The sequence below is a fragment of the Xyrauchen texanus genome, chromosome 16 (assembly GCF_025860055.1).
Source record: "Xyrauchen texanus isolate HMW12.3.18 chromosome 16, RBS_HiC_50CHRs, whole genome shotgun sequence".
Taxonomy (NCBI): domain Eukaryota; kingdom Metazoa; phylum Chordata; class Actinopteri; order Cypriniformes; family Catostomidae; genus Xyrauchen; species Xyrauchen texanus.
In genome coordinates this window covers 25,075,780-25,097,481 of record NC_068291.1, presented here as the reverse complement: position 1 = coordinate 25,097,481, position 21,702 = coordinate 25,075,780, and the positions used below count along the sequence as shown (strand labels likewise).

The window sequence follows — 21,702 nt, the reverse complement described above, 5'->3', positions numbered from 1 at the left end:
ATCAGACCAGAGGACATTTCTTCAAAAAGTAAAATCTTTGTTCACATGTGCACTTGCAAACTGTAGTCTGACTTTTTTATGGTGGTTTTTGCGGCTTCTTGCTGAGCAGCCTTTCAGGTTATGATGATATAGGGCTCGTCTTACTGTGGATATAGATACTTGTTTACCTTTTTTCTCCAGCTTCTTCACAAGATCCTTTTCTGTTTTTCTGGATCGATTTGCAATTTTCGCAACAAACTGCGTTCATCTCTAGGAGACAGAATGCATCTCCTTCCTGAGCGATACGATGGCTGCATAGTCCCATGGTTGTTTTACTTGCGTACTATTGTTTGTACAGATTAACGTGGTACCTTCAGGTGTTTGAAAATTTCTTCCAAGGATGAACCAGACTTGTGGAGGTCCACAATTGTTTTTTTTTTATTTGGGGTCTTGACTGATTTCTTTTGATTTTCCCATTGTCAAGAAAAGAGGCACTGAGTTTGAAGGTAGGCTTTAAAATACATCCACATGTACACCTCCAGTTTAGTACACATCCTATCAGAAGCTAGTCAGCTAATTGCCTATAGGCTTGACATTTTCTGGAATTTTCCAAGCTGCTTAAAGGCACAGCTAACATGGTGTATGTAAACTTCTGACCCACTGGAATTGTGGTCTAGTCAATTAAAAGTGAAGCAATTTTTCTGTAAACAATTGTTGGAAAATTGCTTGTCATGCATGAAGATATCCTGAACGACTTTCCCAAACCATAATTTGCTAATATGAAATCTGTGAAGTGTTTAAAAAATGAGTTTTAATGACTTCAACCTAAGTGCATGTAAACCTCTGACTTCAACTGTATACTATTAAATTTAACTAAAGTTCTATTAACATCAGTTAATGCACTAGGAACAATTGTACTTATATTAACTTGCATTATAATTAATAAAGGCCGTAAAAATATATTGTTCATTGTTTGTTCATGATACCTAATGCACTAACTAATGATAATGAATGAACACAACCTTTTATATAAATTACCAAAATTACATTAATTGTGAATTGCTAACATATTTGAAACCGTTCTGTTGTCAATATCAAAAGGTCATTGTGACAAAAACCATGAGAGATGGCTATTATTCCCCACAAACTTTGCTTTTGTGACCAGGACAGTGATATTCTGAAATGTACCTATTTCCAATGAGAAGACAGGTGAATTTGTGTCTTCGTTCACCAAGTCAGAAATAACAACATATGAATCCAAATAAACATGTATTTATACTTAAGTAATAAGTAGCAGCATTCAAAGTCCAGTATTTGCTAATGGAAGCGTTCGCCTTGCTCTTCAGAGTACGTTCCCCTTGAATTGATTTTATCAAGATAAACATCAAGGATATTGACTTTGAGGGACATCCTACAGTCAATTGTGCCGAAGTTCTTCACAAGCGTCTCAACCAGCGCCACACAGTTTTCTCCTTACTAGTGAGCTTCTTGTGGAACACATTGCACTCCAGGATCTTCTTTATATGTGGTCCGAAGACACCGGCTTTGACCTTTGCATCAGACAACTTCTTGAAGTTACGTGAAGGCTGCCGACTCCTTATCTAGAGCTCTGACAAACTATTTCATAAGGCCCAATTTGATGTGCCATGGTGGCATCAGCACTTTCCAGGGCTCCACCAGTGGCTCCCACTTGATGTTGTTCGTCCCCACAGAGAACTTTGTACGCTGTGGCCAGTCCCACCTGTGGTAGTGTGCCTTTTATGGTCCCTGCTGTCCCAAAGGCGTCCCAAACATTGTTTATAATTAAAAACTTTTACAATTTAAAAAATAAACACATTTTATAACCATTTCGAGCAACAATTGTCCATCTTGGCTTCCAGAGTTTTTAAATGAGGTGGCCAGGGATTATCTTGTTCCCCGACAGGCATGCCGAAATTTGCCTTGTAGAGCTCACATCTTGACAGATGTTTCCACGGAGTACTTTTTCCACTCTTGTCTTGATAAATTGGTAGCAGACATAGCAAAATGTGTCTACCGGATGCTTGCAGACTCTTGATGCCTTCTCAGGAAAATGCAGATGTGTTACCACTTAGGAAGCTAGAACTAACCTGAACTGCTAGGCTTAAGGTCCCTGCATGACCTTATCACTCGTTACATTTTGTGACATGGGCAGCATAGAATAACTAAACATTAGACATCACAATGAAACTTCTGATTTAGGAAGTGAGAAACTAGTTCTGTAATATACCCTGTCACTAAAATAGGTTTGAAATGTGTTCAAGAGTGTCTGGTGTATATAGCCATGTCTGGGAACTTCATTGTTGTGGTGCTGTTACCCAGAGTGCTTTGCTCTCATTACTACTCTGGTGAAGGATGGCACTTTGTGTTGTCTGCCATCCAGTGTCCCCAAGGATCTCTTATGAGATCAGTTACTTGGTGAAACTAGCACCTTGAGATCACACTTGTTCTCTCTCTCTCTCGTGCAAATGGTCCTTGTCATTGGCTGCCCTCATTTCCTGCTAATTAAAAGCGGAGGAATGCAGCCCTGCCACTTCATCTCTCACTGATAGAGGACAGGAAAAAATGAGGGGATGATGAAAAGGAGTGGAACCATGTAGTTTCCTCCAGCACTAGCTTTTGACCACCACATCAGAGACGAGAGGAGCTTTACTAAACCACAGAATGAGATCAGTTCTGCTCTCCTTCACTCTGCTATTGGTTTAGTACTAATATCTGTTTTTTGACACCGCTCAAGTGTGTAATTTCTATAGCACTTGCAATACCAAACAGAATTGCAAAAATAATCGCTGTTTTCAAACAGATTCCAAAAAACATGCTGTATTTCAGGTGGTTGTACAAACAAACTTTTTTGAATGAGCCACAGAGCTACGCTGTTACATTTAAGTGAAATCAACCTACAAATGGATTAATTCGTGCCCATTTTCATCCTGCATTAACATGTGTTTTCAGTAGTCTGATAGCTATTGGATAGACCTTGACCATATTAAATGACCGATGTAAATGCATCCAAGATGCATTGTGAACAGAGCGTATTTGGATCTTATCCACATTTGGAGGTGGTCAGGGATGGATTCTGACCACATTCAAAGGTTTAAATGCAAATGCTTTTTTCGTTATCTGGATACAACTACTTAATTATGTGATTAGGTTATGTTAGTTATCTGTTGTTCACATTGCGATTTTAGCAGAATTAACAGAAAAAGGCAAAAACACGAGGTTATGTTAGTTATCTGTTGTTAAAGCGCCGTTTTGTGTTTTTGCCTTTTTCTGTTAATTCTGCTATCGCAATGTGAAGAATGCAACAGATACGCTACGCTGTATTGCAGATTTGTTACACATACATTGAACATCATCCCATGAATTAATCCATTGGAATAATAATTTAGCTTTGGCGGTCGCTAAAAAACCCTGACTGTTACAGTGATAGAAAGCATTTGAATTATCCATCAATGTTTTTAAAATTCACTAAAATACAAATCATTTTCAGTTACCTCAGGTGCTAAAGGGTATGTATGAATGTTTTCCATTTTGCACAGGTTTGTCTATCCGATCACAGCAGAGACAACTTGACTTCAATGTGTAAATGCAATTCAGCTAAAGAATAACCAGATACAATGCTTATATGTAACGCATGTTAATACAAGGTGTAAATGGGGCCTTACAGATGTCTCTGCATATAGACTACTTGCACAACTGCTTCTGTGTTCTGAATAGTGCGGCTCACACGTTTCTAGTTACAGCGTTCAGAGGTTTATTGTTGGGGAAGGTGGATTAATTGTACTTTATTGTGCTGTCAATTGATTAAAACAAATAGTATTTTTTGTGTTAACGTGACACAAATGTATAATTTGCTGAAATTAGTCTCTATTGTTTTTTTCCTTTACAAATGTAGCTACTCAGCTTCTGAATAATAAATCAAACATATATAAAAAGTCTCATTAAAGTGTTTCTTTCATTGATGAAATTTCACACCTGTTGAGCTTCAACAATAAATTTCACCATACAACAATTACAAATGATTTTACTTTAGTTAAATGTCCCTGATCGATTGATTGATTGATTTATAAATACTTAAGCCATTCTCTTACTCTGACCAGGGTTTATGCTGCTTTTTTCAAACTAAAGTATGTTATGAGGCTCAGTGCAAGTAGTCCATTGAGCTGGGATGCTAGCAGAAAAAGTATTTTAACATTGACATATTTACACATTAGCCACAGCTTTTGAATACAGTTTTAAAGTAGAGATGTTTTGTTGTCTGTCATGATATAGAGTGGTGTTCTGTCGAGGAGGAAGGAGATTGGCTATCTGCTCTTAGCACATTTACTGACCGGTTCCTTCCTGCTTGAGCATTCAGTTCTTCCTGTAATTGTTTAGCTGTGTGTGTGTGTGTGTGTGTGTGTGTGTGTGTGTGTGTGTGTGTGTGTGTGTGTGTGTGTGTGTGTGTGTGTGTGTGTGTGTGTGTGTGTGTGTGTGTGTGTGTGTGTGTGTGTGTGTGTGTGTGTGTGTGTGTGTGTGTCGTCAGAGGATTTCTTAGCAATTTTTTGACAATGAAATGACCAAATCATCATCTGCAAACTCCTCTTTAATAAAAACCACATTGAGTAGTTTGTGCTACCTGCTTGACCTCCATGTGCGTGCTCTGTGCTGATCCCACAGGATCATCTTGTCTTAACTAGGGCTGCCCCAACCAAAGATTTTCCTAGTCGACTAGTAGTCCTTGTCGCACGTTTATGATATTAATTAAATTATTTAAATCTATATTTGGGGGTGGGCATCAGAAAATAGTTTGACTTCCAGGGCTGAGAAAGTAACATTTCTAATACTGAATTCTAATTCTAACATTTCTACATTACAGAGAAATACTAAAAAGCGGTAATTATTCTGATTGTGTCGGGGAAAAACCAGCAAGAGACTGTCTGAACATTTGGTTAATTTATAGAGAGAAATGCACATTGGGGTTGTACCGACAGATGATGGTCTGCGTAATCGCCAATAGCTGATGCCTTTGACCATGTCAAGACGTCTATGCACATATATGACACTCTGTTTGTACGCGACTGTGTAGTCTCGTGGAACACTTGCATGTAAAATGTTCTCACTCTTTCTTTGTTTCTGTCTTCTGATTTATTTGTATTTATTTTATTTTTTTTGCAATAACATTATCATCTATGTGTGCTGCAGATTACCTCAGACATCTCGGCTCAGGGGGTGCTTTGAGTTCAGTTCACTTTATTTCCATCGAGTAGTTCATTGTGACCACAACTCTGCAGCCTATACATCTGTGATTAGAACATATAATAAAAAAACATATTCACCTCAAACCATGATCTATATTTCAGTAATTCATTTATATATAGGGAAGGAGGGAAAAAAAAAATTTCACACATGTATTTTCCCAGACAACAAAATACCCGACTGGTAAAGAATGCACAGATGATGGAGGTTCTTTGCCAGAGAGATGTTGCCCTTCAAAACTGTTGTAAAGCCATCTTTCAAAAAGTCGAACAAAACATTTTAATTGAACTTAAAAAAAAAATAAAGTTCAAAGTTTGAAATCAAGGTGTCTTGCTTTGTGTACCCTAACCCTGCTTAACAAAAATGTCCCATAGTTCCACTTGGCGTCCAACCAGCAGTGTTCATCGGTTTCCTATGGAGTTTATTTTTTTCTTCGACCAACCGATCAATCAAAACTTGGTCGACCCCAGACTCTTATCAACTAACATTTGGTCAACTATTAGGGGGCAGCCCTAGTCTTAACAGTCACAAACTTTTGTCTTTCTCTCAGAGCAAAGCAGGAAATCTTAGCACACAGTTAATGGCCTGTTAAAACATCGATGGCTTTTCCTTTCTGCACCAGTTCAACATCCTCTGTTAACTTCCTGTTATTCCTCTATTCCACATCCTGCCTAAGTGTGCCTGCATGGATGGATGGATTACATTCTACAAGTAATCTGGCAAATGAAGCCAATTATCTGTATATTTTGAGATATTATAATCAGTTTCTCTAATCTTTGCTATTATAACCCGTTTAATTCCAGACACATCTGCTGCTGTGTTTGTGAGAGAGAGAAAGATATGTCTCAGTCCCTGATGCATCTGGGTTTGCCTGCAGCTTTTGGGAGACTTGAGCATTGTGTTGTGTATTGAAGTAATATTCCGGGTTCAATACAAGTTGAGCACAATTGACTGCTTTTGTGGCATAATGTCGATTACTCCAAATAATTATTTGGATTGTTCCCACTTTTTAAAAGGCAAAAACTGAGGCTATAGTGATGCACTTACAATAAAAGTGAATGGGGTCTGTTTTTTTGGAAAGTTTAAAGGCAGAAATGTGGAGCTTATAAATTTATAAAAGACCTTACAGTTAATTATTCTGTTGAAACTTGTGTATTTTAGCTGTAAAGTTTTTACAAATGCCATTTATTACAAAAACTGTGATTTTTGTATTCTTTAACTACACGTTTTCATAAACATCCAGTCAATAAGGGGATCAGATCAGTAACATTTGTTAGACCGATTCAAATAAGTCACTCAAGTTGATTATAAAACTGCTCATAAGAGGTTTTCTTTTGAGAATTGGGCTACACCAATAATGCTTTACGTTTATTTTACAGCCAGTGAAGACAGCCAAATAGAAATGTCATCCAGTTAATGTCTTCTGTTATTATTTCGCAGTAACTAGTCAGTTTATCCCATCACATTCAGTTTAGACTGCCAACTAGGGTTGGGCGATGTCCCCTAAATTGGCAGTTGACGATGTTGACAGTAAAACATCGCGATGGACGATGATATCGTCGGTGGGGTGGGGCGGGGGATTATATAATTTCATATAATTTACAAAAATTATATGAAAAATTATAATTTCGTTATTTTACTAACCCAACTAATGACTCGTCGGCGCTTTATCAGTAGGTTGCACGACACGTGAAGCATTTTTTTTTTAGCTGTCACTTAAGAAGAGTTGTGCACTTTTTATTTTAATATATCTCTTTACATAAATACTATTTTCCACTTAAACTAATTTCGTTATTTTACTCACTGATGAGCAAAAGGTCGAGGCAGAAATGACCATGTACCTGCAGGTAATGGCTATTGATGGGGAAGAGGACGAGAGGTCGACCGATTAATCGGCCGATTTTTTTTTTTGCATTTTTTACATAATCGGCATCGGCCAATATCCACGCATATCAATCAGATTATTAGGCAGGCGCATCTGTGGGCAGCCTAGTGTTGTTGTGGAACACGTGTTCGACGCACACTGCCCCTAGAGTCATTTTCCAGCAGAGTGAACGGACCTCATCCAGTGCCTAAGGAAGGAGCTAAGTTCCTTGGAGAAAACAGTAAGGGTTAAATTTGTATAACTTCTTTAGATTTAATTAAAAACTTTTGATACGTTACTGCCAACTTCAAGAAAAAAGTGACAAACGCGATAGTTGACATGATGTTTGGCTACTTTGGATATTGATAGCGTAGTTGAATTTGCATCATCACAGCAGAAGGGTTGCTATCATGTCACAATAAGCAAGCAAGAATTTTGCAATTACAGACAGTGAATCTGAGACTTTTATTTGTTCTGTTTGTGTGTCTTATGTTTGAGAGGGTTGTCACTCAATGCAGATAAATAAGTAATACAAATATACCAACGCAGTATTGAAGGACTGGCTTTGGTAAGCTCGGACGTTACCGGTTCTGCTGTCTGTACTGGAGAAATTAAGAAAATACATTCTTTATTGCTATAAAGAGAAAGTTATTTTATATCGCCAGCCATTTCTATGTATAATAATATGAAACCATTTGTCTGTGATGCAATTTAGCTATTCTCAGTCAGAGAGAGAGAGAGAGAGAGAGAGAGAGAGAGAGAGAGAGAGAGAGAGAGAGAGAGAGAGAGAAACTCGCTCACGCGGTGCCACAGCGAGCACAACACGAGCCCAGCATAATGAGTGACAGAACTAAACATTCAAACATAGCCTGGTTTAGATCTGTGATTATTAGTCTGATTTTATTTTAGATTTCGCCTTCCAAAGATTATAAAAAGAATATTTATACATAAGCCGCATTCTGTCTAGCACAACATCCTTCCCTTCACAGCGGTGCACTGACATTTCTCCCTAAAACTCAAACTTAACGTCAGAATCAGCACGATCGGTGATTGTTATAAAATGCTACTGTTGCTAAATTGCGGGACGCGTTTAATAATAAAAAGAGCGCAAGAGATACCGTTCCCAAGGCGGCGCACGCTCCGAAACACACCGCAAAGAGACAAGCAAACTATAGGCTACTTTGGGTTTCATGCGTCTAAACGATCAACTATACACAAAAATATGTCAAAACGACCGGCTTGCAGATTCACTTAAACACAGTTTATGTCTTAAATGGACGTAGTTATGGAAATAGTTGGAGAAAATATGCTGCATCAGGAGCTTATTAGATCTGAACTCGGTCTTAAAGGGGAAGCAGTCTAATGAACATGTTGACGATTGAGCCATTACTGCGAATCAAACAACAAAAGGCAAAGAGAAAATCACTTACAGCTCTTGAATGAATAACTTCTGCATTAATAAGGATTAATCTATCTATGATAAACTATGCAGTGTTATTTTACAATTGATTACTTTATTAGATTTCTTTTTAGACCACACCTGAACATTAATGTTAGTAGACCTTCCTGAAATAAAATTTTATATATAACAAAAAGAACCGTTAAGAATACCGTTAAAGTACCGGATCGATAAGCAGTATCGGTAAGATAGTAATACCATTAAAACCTTAACGATAACCACCCCTAGTTATGCCTGTGTTTCTCTTGGATGCTCTGAATATTGGATTACGTGTCTGGATTGCCCCTTAATTAAAGCTGCATTTGGATCTCAACCTTCGTGTCTCGGAGCAGTTCGTAACACCTGCTTTGTTTATTTAATATATTTGTTATACATTATTTATACAATATGTTTTTACATTATACATTTTTAATTTAAGTGTACAAGTGCAGATTGGTCAAGTGTTCAATAAATGTATTTGTTGAGAAATGTTGTCTATCTTAAGTAATTATTTGTTACATTTTATCTTTCAAATAAGAGGTTAAAAACAAGCACATATCGGCCAAAATAAATCGGCAGCATTAATAGGCCATCGGCCGACCCGGATTTCAAAAGATCGGCATCGGCCTGAAAAAACCAATATCGGTCGACCTCTAAAGAGGACCCGCTGACTTGGTGGAAAACGAACGACAAAAGGTTTCCGTTCATGGCAAGATATATCGGAAATATCTGTGCATATGTGCTACCAGTACTCCATCAGAGCGGGTCTTCAGCACAGCGGGTAGTGTAGTTATTCCAATCCGCAGCTTATTAAAACCAGATAAAGTCAATATGTTGGTATTTCTGGCCAGAAACGTCGAAATTTAAACATGGTCTATGGTGAAAGATAGTAGACTTCTTTACGCATTTTTCGCCATCCGTTGCGGAGCTATTCGATTTTGCATATTATTTTTTAAACGTTCATTTGTGTAGTTCATATGACCACTTTACAATATTTCAATAACATAATTTATTTTGTAGCCTGTGCTGAAGTTAATTGTGCTGCTAATGAAACTTTAATGCTGAGTTTCGGTCTGAGTGTTGTACCCGTTTTCTTGTTCTTTGTTTGTTGTTCTTCTATGTTTTAATAAATGTGTGTTATTCATTTTCACCTTGTTTCTTTCATTTGATTTGACATTATGGATTTATGGCCAAGGAAATTTTTCTTTAAAAGTATTAACCAGACAAAAGTTATTTGACGTTCGCTGATCTGGGTTTATCTTAAACTGCCGCTTCAGTGTATACAAGAGCTATGTGACAATGAGCAAGATTTTCTGAGACACTACAACTACTAATAATTAATTAATAAAGGCTATTTTCTTGTAGCCTACAACATAAAATATTTTAATCTAAATGTACAGTGTAAGACATGTAAAAAAAAGACAAGAAGCTACCAATGTCAAGATCAATATTTTTGCAGCCTGCCTGACATGGTATTTTCACAGACTAACACGTCACGTCTCTGGCATATACTACAGTATTTAAAATAGCATATATGCATTAGTTATATTCTCAATTTAATTTACAGAGCAATCCCTGCAAAGTTTTTAGGTTAACTATAGAAGAGACTAGTGAGTCACACTAGCAAGACTCGCAAAAGGGGGGCGTGGCATCACGATGATATCGTCCATCGGCACAACCCTATTGCCAACACACAACTCGGTTAAAATAGTTATTTTGCTGAGGCACAGTAGATTGTGAGCACTGGCCCAGTGCAACAGATACATATGTGAGAAGGAAACTGTTGTGCAGTCTTGTGTGTTTGGATGGAACAGTGTTATTTTGTTCCTCAGTGTCCTAAACCACACCTGTCCAGTCCTGAAAGCAAACACAATGTGGAGCAGCCACAGCATAGACAGGTTTAGCTCATTGTCTGAGCACGTGCGGGAGTATATAATATTAAGAAATATTACAGCATTGAGCCTGAAAGCTTAAAACACAACTGACCAGCTGTGACAATTCTCTCCAGAACACCACATTCAAGATTCTCAAATGCTTCTTGAAACCGTCAGATTGTTGAATTCCTGTGTGCAGTAAATGGGTTGGGTACAAGCTTGATCTTCAGACCCTGCCTGCGCCCTGCTGGTCTGCCATTAAACCACCGCAGTCACTGTGTTGTGCTCTTGTCCTGAATGATAACCCAAACCCCCCACCCCCAACAGCTCTGCTCTATAACCCTGCGCCATATCATCAAGTGTGACAAGCCTCCCTGCTAAATTTAGCTCTTCATAATGGCTCTGCGGAAACCCGGACTGCAGCAGGACAATCTGGGAATGCTCAGGGGGATGGAGAGATCAGTGTGTGTGTGTGTGTGTGTGTGTGTGTGTGTGTGTGTGTGTTGTGTTTGATCAGGGATCAGGTTCATTCAATTTCTGATGTCCAGTTTTCTAATCTTTTAATCTTCAGTCTTTCTGATATCATATAGCTCAAACACCTGTTTTTGTCAGCTGGGATGTCTGATATGGCTACATAAATAATCTTTTGTGACCTGTTGGTTGTTGGACCATTTTGGTGCTCTACTGCCTCTGGAATTTTTTTTATTTTTTTTTGGTTCTCTGTCCTATCTGACTATAAAGATGCGATGAAGATTCTAAAGCCCTATTCGGACAGGATTAGTTTTCTAGACATATGTCCATAAAGTAATTATTACTGTGGATATCTGTATTGTTTTCCGTCGAATCACAAGCATTAAGTGATGTCTGTAATCGCAGAGATTGATTTGTCCATTTACATTCTGCTGTCACACATAACTGACCTATTAGAAAATGTATACTGTGGTGATTATGCAGATAAACATGAGCATATACTGTTTCTGTGAACAATTAAGAATGAATTTGAATATCTGGCTAAATACAACATAACTGGTGTGAGTAACAAGCCTCTAATCCTTTTATTCTCCCAATTTGGAATGCCCAGTTCCCACTACTTGGTAGGTCCTCATGGTGGCACAGTTACTCACCTCAAATTTTGGTATTGTGACAATGTATGTTTTGTGCATGGTATCTTGCTCTAACAACATGATGAAAAAGTGATCTGATTCCATTGAATTTAGGGCTGGGACAACGCGATGACGTCGACGCAAAAAATACGTTGACGCAAAATATGCGCGTCGATTCGTCGGACCCAAAACAAAGATGGCGGCGCCGGCGACTAGTAGCAACACGAGTGGCTCCTCAGACTATCAGAAGTGCAAGGCGGCATGCACTCGTTCCTCTAAAGTATGGGAATTCTTTAATTTAAAAGGAAACAATTCCGTGATATGTCGTCTTTGCAAAATGGAGATGGCCTTCCATTCTAGCACCATGGCAATGTACCAGCACCTGAAGTGCCACCCGGTTGCAGCTGCAGATGACAAAGCACCGTAAGTTTTTTTTCAACTCCCCACTTTGCACTCGATGTTGGAGTAGGCTATAATACGTTGTCGACACCTAATGTTTTCGCTTATAGCTATTAATAATGCGCTTATAGCTATGAGTGTCGTGAAAAATACATGGAGGACACTGACAACGCGCTGACAGACAGGACCAAGCAGGTAACATTTAATAAAGTCTCAACTTTCAAATTTGGTCATTCAAAGAAAATTAAACCATAAATAGGTCTACTATTTTGTGGCTCTTTAATGTGTCGTGACAGATTGCCTCAGTTAAAGCTGCTTGTGAACCGATCATCTATTCCTTGGTTAATTTATAGCGTCAAATAGGCTAAACATGAATGTAGCCTACATCAGAAGGACTGTTGTTTTAACCGTGGAAAGATGTCAGTACGGTAGCCTACAATCCATTATTCAAATTCAAATCCACCGACGTTAATCTTCTCTCTCCTGACTACTTTGTCGGACAAAAAATGCCGTATTATGATTGATTGATCAGATCGCCAGTCAATCAAACTCCCGACAAATGTTTTTTTTTACATTTTATACACCCCCACCCCCGGTGAAACCGGTGTTGTCACAAGTCGATTAATCGAATCGAAATCGAATCGGACTGAAAAAATTAATCGTTAGATTAATCGATGCATCGGAAAAATAATCGTTAGATTAAGCATTTCTTTGTTCATTTCTAAATGAAGGCATTTCTTTTTTACCATACGTAACATAATTTAACTACCATTTGACAATAGTCTCCTCCCCTACCCAGCACGGTTTACATTTCTGGCAGAGAATTGAGTTGATTGCGTAGGTATAATACTATTAGGTTGGACATCTGTTGTAATTTTAGAAAACATGCAACAGAAACAGACATGTTACTACTTGTATACTATTATGTAACAAATACAAATAGTGTCGACAAGAATTTTTTTTACTCAGACAACTGAATGATCAATTTACTTGTCCGAAGGACAAGCACATAACATTGCTTAATGTTGAGCCCTGCTTTAGGTCTCTAGTCATGTAAAGCAGACAAGCTGCAATAAGCTTGTAAATTATCATGTCATTACCCTGAGACTATTCACGATTTTCTTTCATTTAAGTCAGTTCTCTATTCTACAGTTATTGTCTTGTTTGGACAGGGACATGCACACAGGCACAGCACCTTGTTTTTTTTCTTTGTTTATTAATTAGCCTTCACAATCAGTTTATTGGCTATTTGCCTTTATCTAAATATCTTTGTCTAGTGTATATATCTTTTTTTTTTTTTTTTTTGCTGTATCTAGACATAAAATTAAGCAATACACACTAATGACATCGAAAATCTAGACTGCTTCAAGGACATTTTAAGAAACATTCTCTCATGCACGTGTATACAAGCTCCCATCACCTGATTTTGACAAGTTGTTGCATCTCGTTTAAAGTTTACAGGATATTTCTCTGGAAGAACAGTATTAATGCTGCCAGAGAAGATTTTCCCAGGCAAAACATGAAATGCTGTGCTGAGTTCACAAAAATCTTGAATGGTGCAAACATTTCTGAAAGGAGTTTTGCTTGCTAGTCATCAGCAGTGAAATTCACTAATGTTTCATTTGAGGCAGAGTTTACATAAAGTTTGGTCATTTGATAATACTGAGAAATTTACATGCTCTTCAAGGGTCCCATCTCAAGAATACAGTTCTCTTTTGCATATTAAGCCTTCAATTTTTTTTTTGGCTATTCTGCCAGTTAAAGCCTTACTGTATATCTGTTTTTACCCACCAATAGAAATAGAATAAGCACTTAAAATAATCTAGTATCAGAAACTGCTCTGTGGCTTTTGTTCAGTTTAAATCAAATGCTGCATCAGAGATGCCTGAAACTTTTTAATCAATGCCTGTTTTGTTTTCGAAGTTCATGATTCATAATTTTGCATTATAACCATTCATAGACATGTCCATTGGTCACTTTTTTTGGTTTGATTTATTCAAAATTTGAATAAAAGCTTTGCTTCTGAAAGGGCCAATGTAAAGTTGACCGATTAGGTAACTAGTCTTGATTTACTAATGTATAAAACCACAAAGTCATTCAGGAACACTGTTCTCAGCTTGTTTTAGATGTGTAACATTATAAAGAATACGGCATGCAGTTGATTCACCCCAAATAAGTATTTTAATGTAAATTCTATTGATCAAAATTAATCGCAATTTTGCGACTAATGTTTGCTATGTTCTTATTATTTGAGTTTAAATGTAACCTTGGTGCTGGTAAACAAGATCCTTAACCATTAAGCAACCAACGGTATAGACTTTATTATAAAGTAGGACTCATTTTAGAGTTTGTGCCTGCTAATGGTCTGTACACTAGGGCTGCAACTAATGATTATTTTGTTAATCGACTAATCTAAAGATTATTAAAATGATTATTCGGTCGATTTATTGTAATGATTAATCATTAGCTCTTAGCCAACTATTCAGCTTCTGCCTCGACTTAAAAGGTTGTATTAAACATGCTTGCTAACAATAAAGAGGACAATCTTTTAAAAATACCTCTATATGACATTCACTAAATTTAAATGGAAAAAAATACTTTCCAAGTTTAATTCAGTAAAGAAATTCACTGCAAAAATCCTATTTTCAAGTGCTTTTGTTTAAAACAAGATACATTTATAAGCAACATAAGATATATAGACTTTAAGAAAATTTATCTTATAAGTGTATAGTCTATACAATGTTGAAGTCACATAACACGTAGCCAAATACATTTTAAATTCAATTTTTCACAATTCCTGACATTTAATCATAGAAAAAATTCCCTGACTTAGGTCAGTTACGATCACAATTTTAAGAATATTTAATGTCAGAATAATAGTAGAGAATTATTTATTTCTGCTTTTATTTCTTTCATCACATTCCCAGTAGGTCCGAAGTTTACTTATTCTTTGTTAGTATTTGGTAGCATTGCCTTTAAATTGTTAAAACTAAACTCTGAGTAGCCTTCAAGCTTCTCACAGTAAATTGTTGGCATTTTGGCCCATTCCTCCAGACATAACTGGTGTAACTGAGAATGGTTGGGATGGTGTTCTTTGGCTTGCAAGCCTCAACCTTTTTCCTCCAAACATAAATATGGTAATTATGGCCATTATTTCATTATTTTTTTTCATTGGGTCAGTGGACATTTCTCCAAAAAGTAAGCTCTTTGTCTCCATGTGCACTTGCAAACTTTAGTCTGGCTTTAAGACTGTTTTGAGCAGTGGCTTCCATGCTGAGCAGCATTTCAGATTATGTGGATATAGATACTTGTATACCTGTTTCCTCCAGCAGTATCACAAGGTCCTTTTGCGGTTGTTCTGGGATTGATTTTCCCCTTTCGTATACATCAGTACACCTCCTATCTGAAGCTAATTGTCTGAAGGCTTGACATGATTTTCTGGAATTTTCCAAGCTGCTTAAAGTCACAGATAACTTAGTATATTTAAACTTCTGACCCACTGGAATTGTGTTCTAGTCAAATAAAAGTGAAACAATATGTCTGTAAACAATTGATGGAAAAATTTCTCGTGCCATGAACAAAGCAGATGTCCTAAACGACTTCCCAAAACTATAGTTTGCTAATATTAAATCTATCTAATATTAAAAATCTGTGGATAGGTTATAATGACTTCAACTTAAGTGCATGTAAACTTCTGACTTCAACTGTTTTTTCACTTGGTTATACTTCTGCGAGTGCAGTGAAGTCGGTATACAGAAGTATAAGTGAATGTACTTCTATTCAAGATCTATTCTCTGAAAACAAGTCTAAATGTCTTATGTTGCTTGTCAGGTGAATGCATCTTTATAGTGACTTGCTTCAATCCAGATGGTGGAGGATGAATCTTCAAATTATAGTGACCACGAGGAGGTTACCACATGTGACTCTACCCCTCCCAAGCAACCGGGCCAACTTGTTTGCTTAGGGCACTCATGCCCATCATTCAAACTCGTGACTCCAGGGGTGGTAGTCGGTGTCCTTACTCACTGAGCTACCCAGGCCCCCAAAATATGAATATTTTGTAATAAATTATATTCAACATTCTCAGATAAAAAAAATTCCTTAAAAGTACGTTGTTTTAAGAGTTTTAGATATTATTATTATTATTATTATTATTATTATTATTATTATTATTATTATTGGAAATCAAGCCAAAACCAGATCAAGTATTTTGTTGCAGTATACAGTCAGGTCCATAAATATTGGGACATCGACACAATTCTAATCTTTTTGGCTCTATACACCACCACAATGGATTTGAAATGAAACGAAAAAGATGTGCTTTAACTGCAGACTTTCAGCTTTAATTTGAGGGTATTTACATCCAAATCAGGTGAACGGTGTAGGAATTACAACAGTTTGTATATGTGCCTCACACTTTTTATGGACCTGACTGTATAATGGTGTGAAGACTACCCTCTCACCTATTTGTTCACTTCAGTCCGTCTTTAACTCACAAAAGAAATTGCCAATTGTCTTCACGATAACAAATACTGTGTGATGCATTGTGATTCAATAAGTCACAAGATAAATTGCATTCTTGCGCTTCAACACACTAAATGCAGCGCAAAAATTTATACAATTTAACATAAAACGGGTGTCAAGATGCTTTCTACATTTCTTTTTAATTAGACACGGCATCTAAAAAAACAGCGCTCCTGCACAAGATTCTGAATAAACAAAAACGAAGCAAAACAAAGACGTTTGTCTTGCTCACGTTTACATAGAAATACAAACGGATGGTTGTAAAAGCGTTCGGTGTGAACAGCCCCTTACAGTTGGTGTCACTTCAAGTTTGAGTTTGGGTAGGATACTCTGGCATCATTAAGTGTAACACCATGTGAACTGTATATTGAAGTGCCCTCCCCATTATTCTTTTGACCTTACATTTGAAAAGATGGACTGGCTAAAACTAATTTATTTGAAAATGGAATGCTAGTACAGCCCGAAATGTTCTTCGCAGTAATTTAATGGTGCTGTATGGTTTATGTATTTAATGAGCCCTCTTGTGGACTAAGGAAACAATGTCAATTTAAAAAAAATCAGCTGACTTTAAAATTAGAAAATTATTTGAATTTAGAAAATATTTAAGGTCAAAATATGAACTTGGTATATCTGCCCAGTTGACCTCCCTAACATTGACTAATCGTTTCAGCCCTATCTTACATTTGCTCTTTCTATTGCACTCTCTTTCTGTTGCTCTCTCTCTCTCAGCTGCTTTATGGTAATGTGGCATTTCACTGTACCTCTCTCGTTCAACCAAAGGACAGAAACACTTTAGTTTCTATTTTTCATTGGATCTTTTTTATGTGCTCACTAAAAGAGCATTTAAGGAGGTGTGTGTGTGTGTGACAAGCATGTAAAAATAAAATGTTGCAAATGAAGTCATATTGCACTAGTATGTGAAATCTTTATTGATTACACTGATGTATTCTATTGCATAATGAAAGGTTACATGGGCAGGGATGTTTACTGTGTGTGTTCTTGCCTGTGAGATGATTTAGTCTAAATTAATGGCATTCTTGTTCTTAACCCATTTCTTGTTCAGTCAAGGATTTTAAGGTTTTAATTCCTGTTTTTAAGGCGCTCTAGCAGTCAATTTAAAAAAAAATATGCTGCTCACTTTAGAGAACCAGAGAGAGAGATTTGTAATGCTCTAGTGTGAAGCAAGGTGGAGGGACCGATGGAAAGAGAGAAGGGTGGAGGAATACAAGGATGGTCTCGGGTCAAAAGAGAAGATGGATTGGATTCTGTAAATGTGACTGAAATACTCTCTGCAGTTGTGCCACCTCCTTTGGGGCTCTTGTATGTGTGCAAGAAGATATGCTGGGTTAATGGTTTCAGCTTTGCATGGCCCATGAGCTTCTGAGTTCTGATTTGGGTGTTTCGCCCCTACCCCCTACTCTCAGGGCTATGGGACACAAGGAAACACGCATGCATTGTCAGTGTACTAGGCCTCCTAAAGTTAGTTACATCTTAAATGCAGTTATATTTAATGAGTTATAGCCTTATTAAAGTTCAAATAATACATAAACGGATCATGCAAATAACTACAAACTCTGAAACTGGCATTTCTCTGTGGTCAGCGCCTCTTCTATGAGTTGCACGAATGTCCTGATCTGAGGGGAGTGACTGAAACTGCACCCGGCTGATGCACACACTGTTTTATACACTGCAACAAAATGTTTTTGTTTTGGCTTGTTTTCCAATTTAAATATCTCAAACTCCTTTTAAAACTATGTACATTTTCTTTAGCAGCTATACTGCAGAAGAAATGATTTTGCATATAATATTAAAAATTACAATATTTTAAAATATCAAAAAATATTTTTAAAAGATGCCTTCACCTGAGAAGCAGAGAATAGATCTTGAATAGAAATATTTTGTCCTTCCTGCACTCGCTGAAGTATAACCAAGTGGAAAAAATACATTGAAGATGCATTCTCTTAAAGCAAGTCTAAAGTTCCTTAAGGTTTTTTTTAGATAATTTTAAATGGAAAACAAGACAAGAACACTTTTTGCAGTGCATTTCTTTACTGAATTAAATGTAATAAAAGTATTACTTTTGGTTTTGTTTTTTTTGTTTTTTTAAGATGGTTTTGTCCTGTATTGTTAGCAAGCACTTAATACAACCTTTTAAGCCGAATAATTGGTTAAGAGCTAATGATTAATTGTTGCAATAATTGCTGAATAGTCGAATAATCATTCTAATAATCATTAGATTAATCTATTATCAAAATAATCATTAGTTGCAGCCCTACTCTCATGCCATCCCAGATGTGTATGACTCTTTCTTCTGCTGAACACAAATGAAGATTGTTTGTAGAATATCTCAGCTCTTTATGTCCATACAATACAAGTGAATGGATAACAAACTTTGAAGGTCCAAAAACATACAAAGGCAGCAGTGTTTGAATCCATGTCTTCAGATGCCATATAATAGTTGTGGGTGAGAAACGGATCAATATTTAAGTCCTTGTTTACATTCAATATCCACTTTCACATTCTTTTGTTTTTGGCAATTCACATTCTTCGTGCATATCACCACCTACTGGGCAGGGAGGAGAATTTATAGTAAAACGGGACTTAATCATTGATCTGTTACAAAAATCACTTACAAAATGAGGAACTTGAGCAATTTATTGTATAAAAGCCAACAATATCTGCAGTATCACACTGCCAAGTATTAATAGTTTCTGGAGTGATATAGAAGTTAGAGTAGAATAAAGACACACCCACGATGCCTAAAAAATGCTGTTTAGATATGCAGCTCATTATTTTGAAACAACCTGTGTGTGTGTGACTGTAATGGACATCCTGAGCTTAATCATGTTTTGGAAGCAGCAGTTTAACCATCAGCTGGGGTTGCCATATATGAAAGAGTCTGTTCAACAGGAGCTCTCTGCCGCTCTCTCTGGGCACATTCCTGTGTGGAGTTCCTGTTACTATATATATATTAGCATGAGCTTTGGTAACCGAGAATTTGGGTGAATAATTATTTTATTTTTTTTTATTGTGAAGTGTGTGCTTGTAGTGATGTTTAAGCAGTTCTACATGCTTTTGGTTTGTTGCATTTCATGCTTTGTGTTTCTCTTTCTCTGTCTCTGTGCGCCATCTCAAATGTGTTTGTTCTTTTTGTTTATCTGCAGAGATAACCAGAGTGAGAAAAGACATGTACAATGACACAGTGAATGGTCTGGTGGACAAGCACCCACTGGAATTACCAGAGCCAGTGGGACCCATTGTACATCTGCTGGAGAAACTCTTCGTACCAGTAAAGGAGTACCCAGATGTGAGTCTCACACACACACTTTTGTACAGTATGCCCTTGCGCAGTGATTGGCTGTTGTTATAGTGACAGGAGATGAACGTAAATAAGCCATCCTCATCATTTTTGTCCAGCAATAGTATTTTTCCAGTGGCATGCCATGCTTTGAGCCAGGAATGGTGCAGGAGTAGTCTTCAGGTAGTAGATACGTAGGAATCTTTTGGATGTTTGAGGAATTTTAGTGATTTATTTGGATAATGCACAATTGCACGAAGATGTAGCTTGTCTTTTAGATCCTCCTGTTTGACATTTGTCTCTTATTCAGACACAAACACAGTTGTACCCCATGTCACAGGGAGTAATTTTGCTGCCCAATTCTTCTGCTGGGTTGACAAGAGGGAGGGGAGGAGAGAGAAGGGGGTCAGCAGAGCATGAAATAAATTTTTCCCTTTGACAGCCCTGATAAAGGCCACCCCATCTGTCCCGATGGACCTCCCCATGCACACACCTACCCCAGGTTTCTCTGAGATTGAAGCTGAGGGAATTATTATAAAGGCTAGTGCTCTGCTTATTGGTACATTTTATTTAAATCTGCACTTTTATGTACCTTAGTAATTACTGCTTCCTGAAGAAATATATTCACCACTGTATGACCCCTTAACCTGTGCATTATGGTGATTTTACCATGATTAAGTGGTATTATTTTGCATGATGCAATGCAGAGTATGGTAAAAGCAAAAAGAGTGGTGACAGCAATATGTTCAATACATTAATAATGATAAAACAATGACTTGGGCCAAAACATGTAGATGATTTGCTTAAATATAGGCTGTTTACTGAGGAGTTAGACAAATATATTATTGTTACAGATTAATCAATGCCGATAGTTGCTTTTTGGAACTATCAGTTATCTGCAAAAATCTGTTGATAGTTGCCAAAATGTAATAATTTTTTTTTTTTGTTATTTCTCTGTGACCAGCTTCTAAAGTATAACAGCAGCCTCTTGAAATAAAAACAATCACGTGGGGAATTGCTGTATCTAAATCTTTTATCATTGACTATATTCATCCTCACTTCACTGCATATTTTGATTAGAAAATTCAAGGGTTGCAAATTGAAGCGAGGACATACAATGAAAAATGCTGCTGTATGGAAATGTGCACTCCCAGCACATATCTCATATCTCCAACTTCATAATAATTATGTCATGATTATTAAATAACCATTTAAACTACTACAAAGTGTTCTCATCAAAAAATCCTCCATGTAGCAATGACAGCTTTGCAGATCCTTGGCATTTTAGCTGTCAGTTTGTCCAGATACTTGGGTAATATTTCACACCACACTTCCTGTAGCACTTGTCTTGTCGGGCACTTCTCACGCACCTTACAGTCTAGCTGATCCTACAAAAGCTCAATGGGATTAAGATCCATAACACTCTTTTCCAATTATCTGTTGTCCAATGTCTCTTTCTTTGCCCACTCTAAACTTTTCTTTTAGTTTTTCTGTTTCAAAAGTGGCTTTTCTTTGCAATTCTTCCCATAAGACCTGCACACCCGGAGTCTTCTCTTTACTGTTGTACATGAAACTGGAGTTGAGCGGGTAGAATTCAATGAAGCTGCCAGCTGAGGACACGTGAGGTGTCGATTTCTCAAACTAGAGACTCTGATATACTTCTCCTTGTGTGTAATTGTACATCTGGCCTTCCACATCTCTTTCTGTCCTTGTTTGAGCCAGTTGTCCTTTGTCTTTGAAGACTGTAGTGTACTCCTTTTGTATGAAATCATTTTTTTTTTTGACAATTTCAAGCATTGTATAGCCTTTATTCCTCAAAATAATGATTGACAAGTTTCTAGAGAAAGCGGTTTCTTTTTTGCCATTTATGACCTAATATTGACCTTAATATTAGGTCATAAATGGCAAACATTCCAGTCTATTGCATACTGTGGCAACTCAAACACAAAAACAATGTTAAGCTTCGT

The 21,702-nt window shown here is 37.1% G+C and overlaps 1 protein-coding gene across 1 annotated transcript in view; it reads left to right on the top strand.

Annotated features, from left to right (window-relative positions):
* The window catches only part of LOC127656869 (protein quaking-A-like), a 130,842-nt gene that overhangs the window by 19,243 nt on the left and 89,897 nt on the right, over positions 1-21,702 (top strand). Inside the window, 1 exon segment of the mRNA XM_052145392.1 lies at positions 19,602-19,744. Coding sequence (XP_052001352.1) covers positions 19,602-19,744 — 143 coding nt within the window.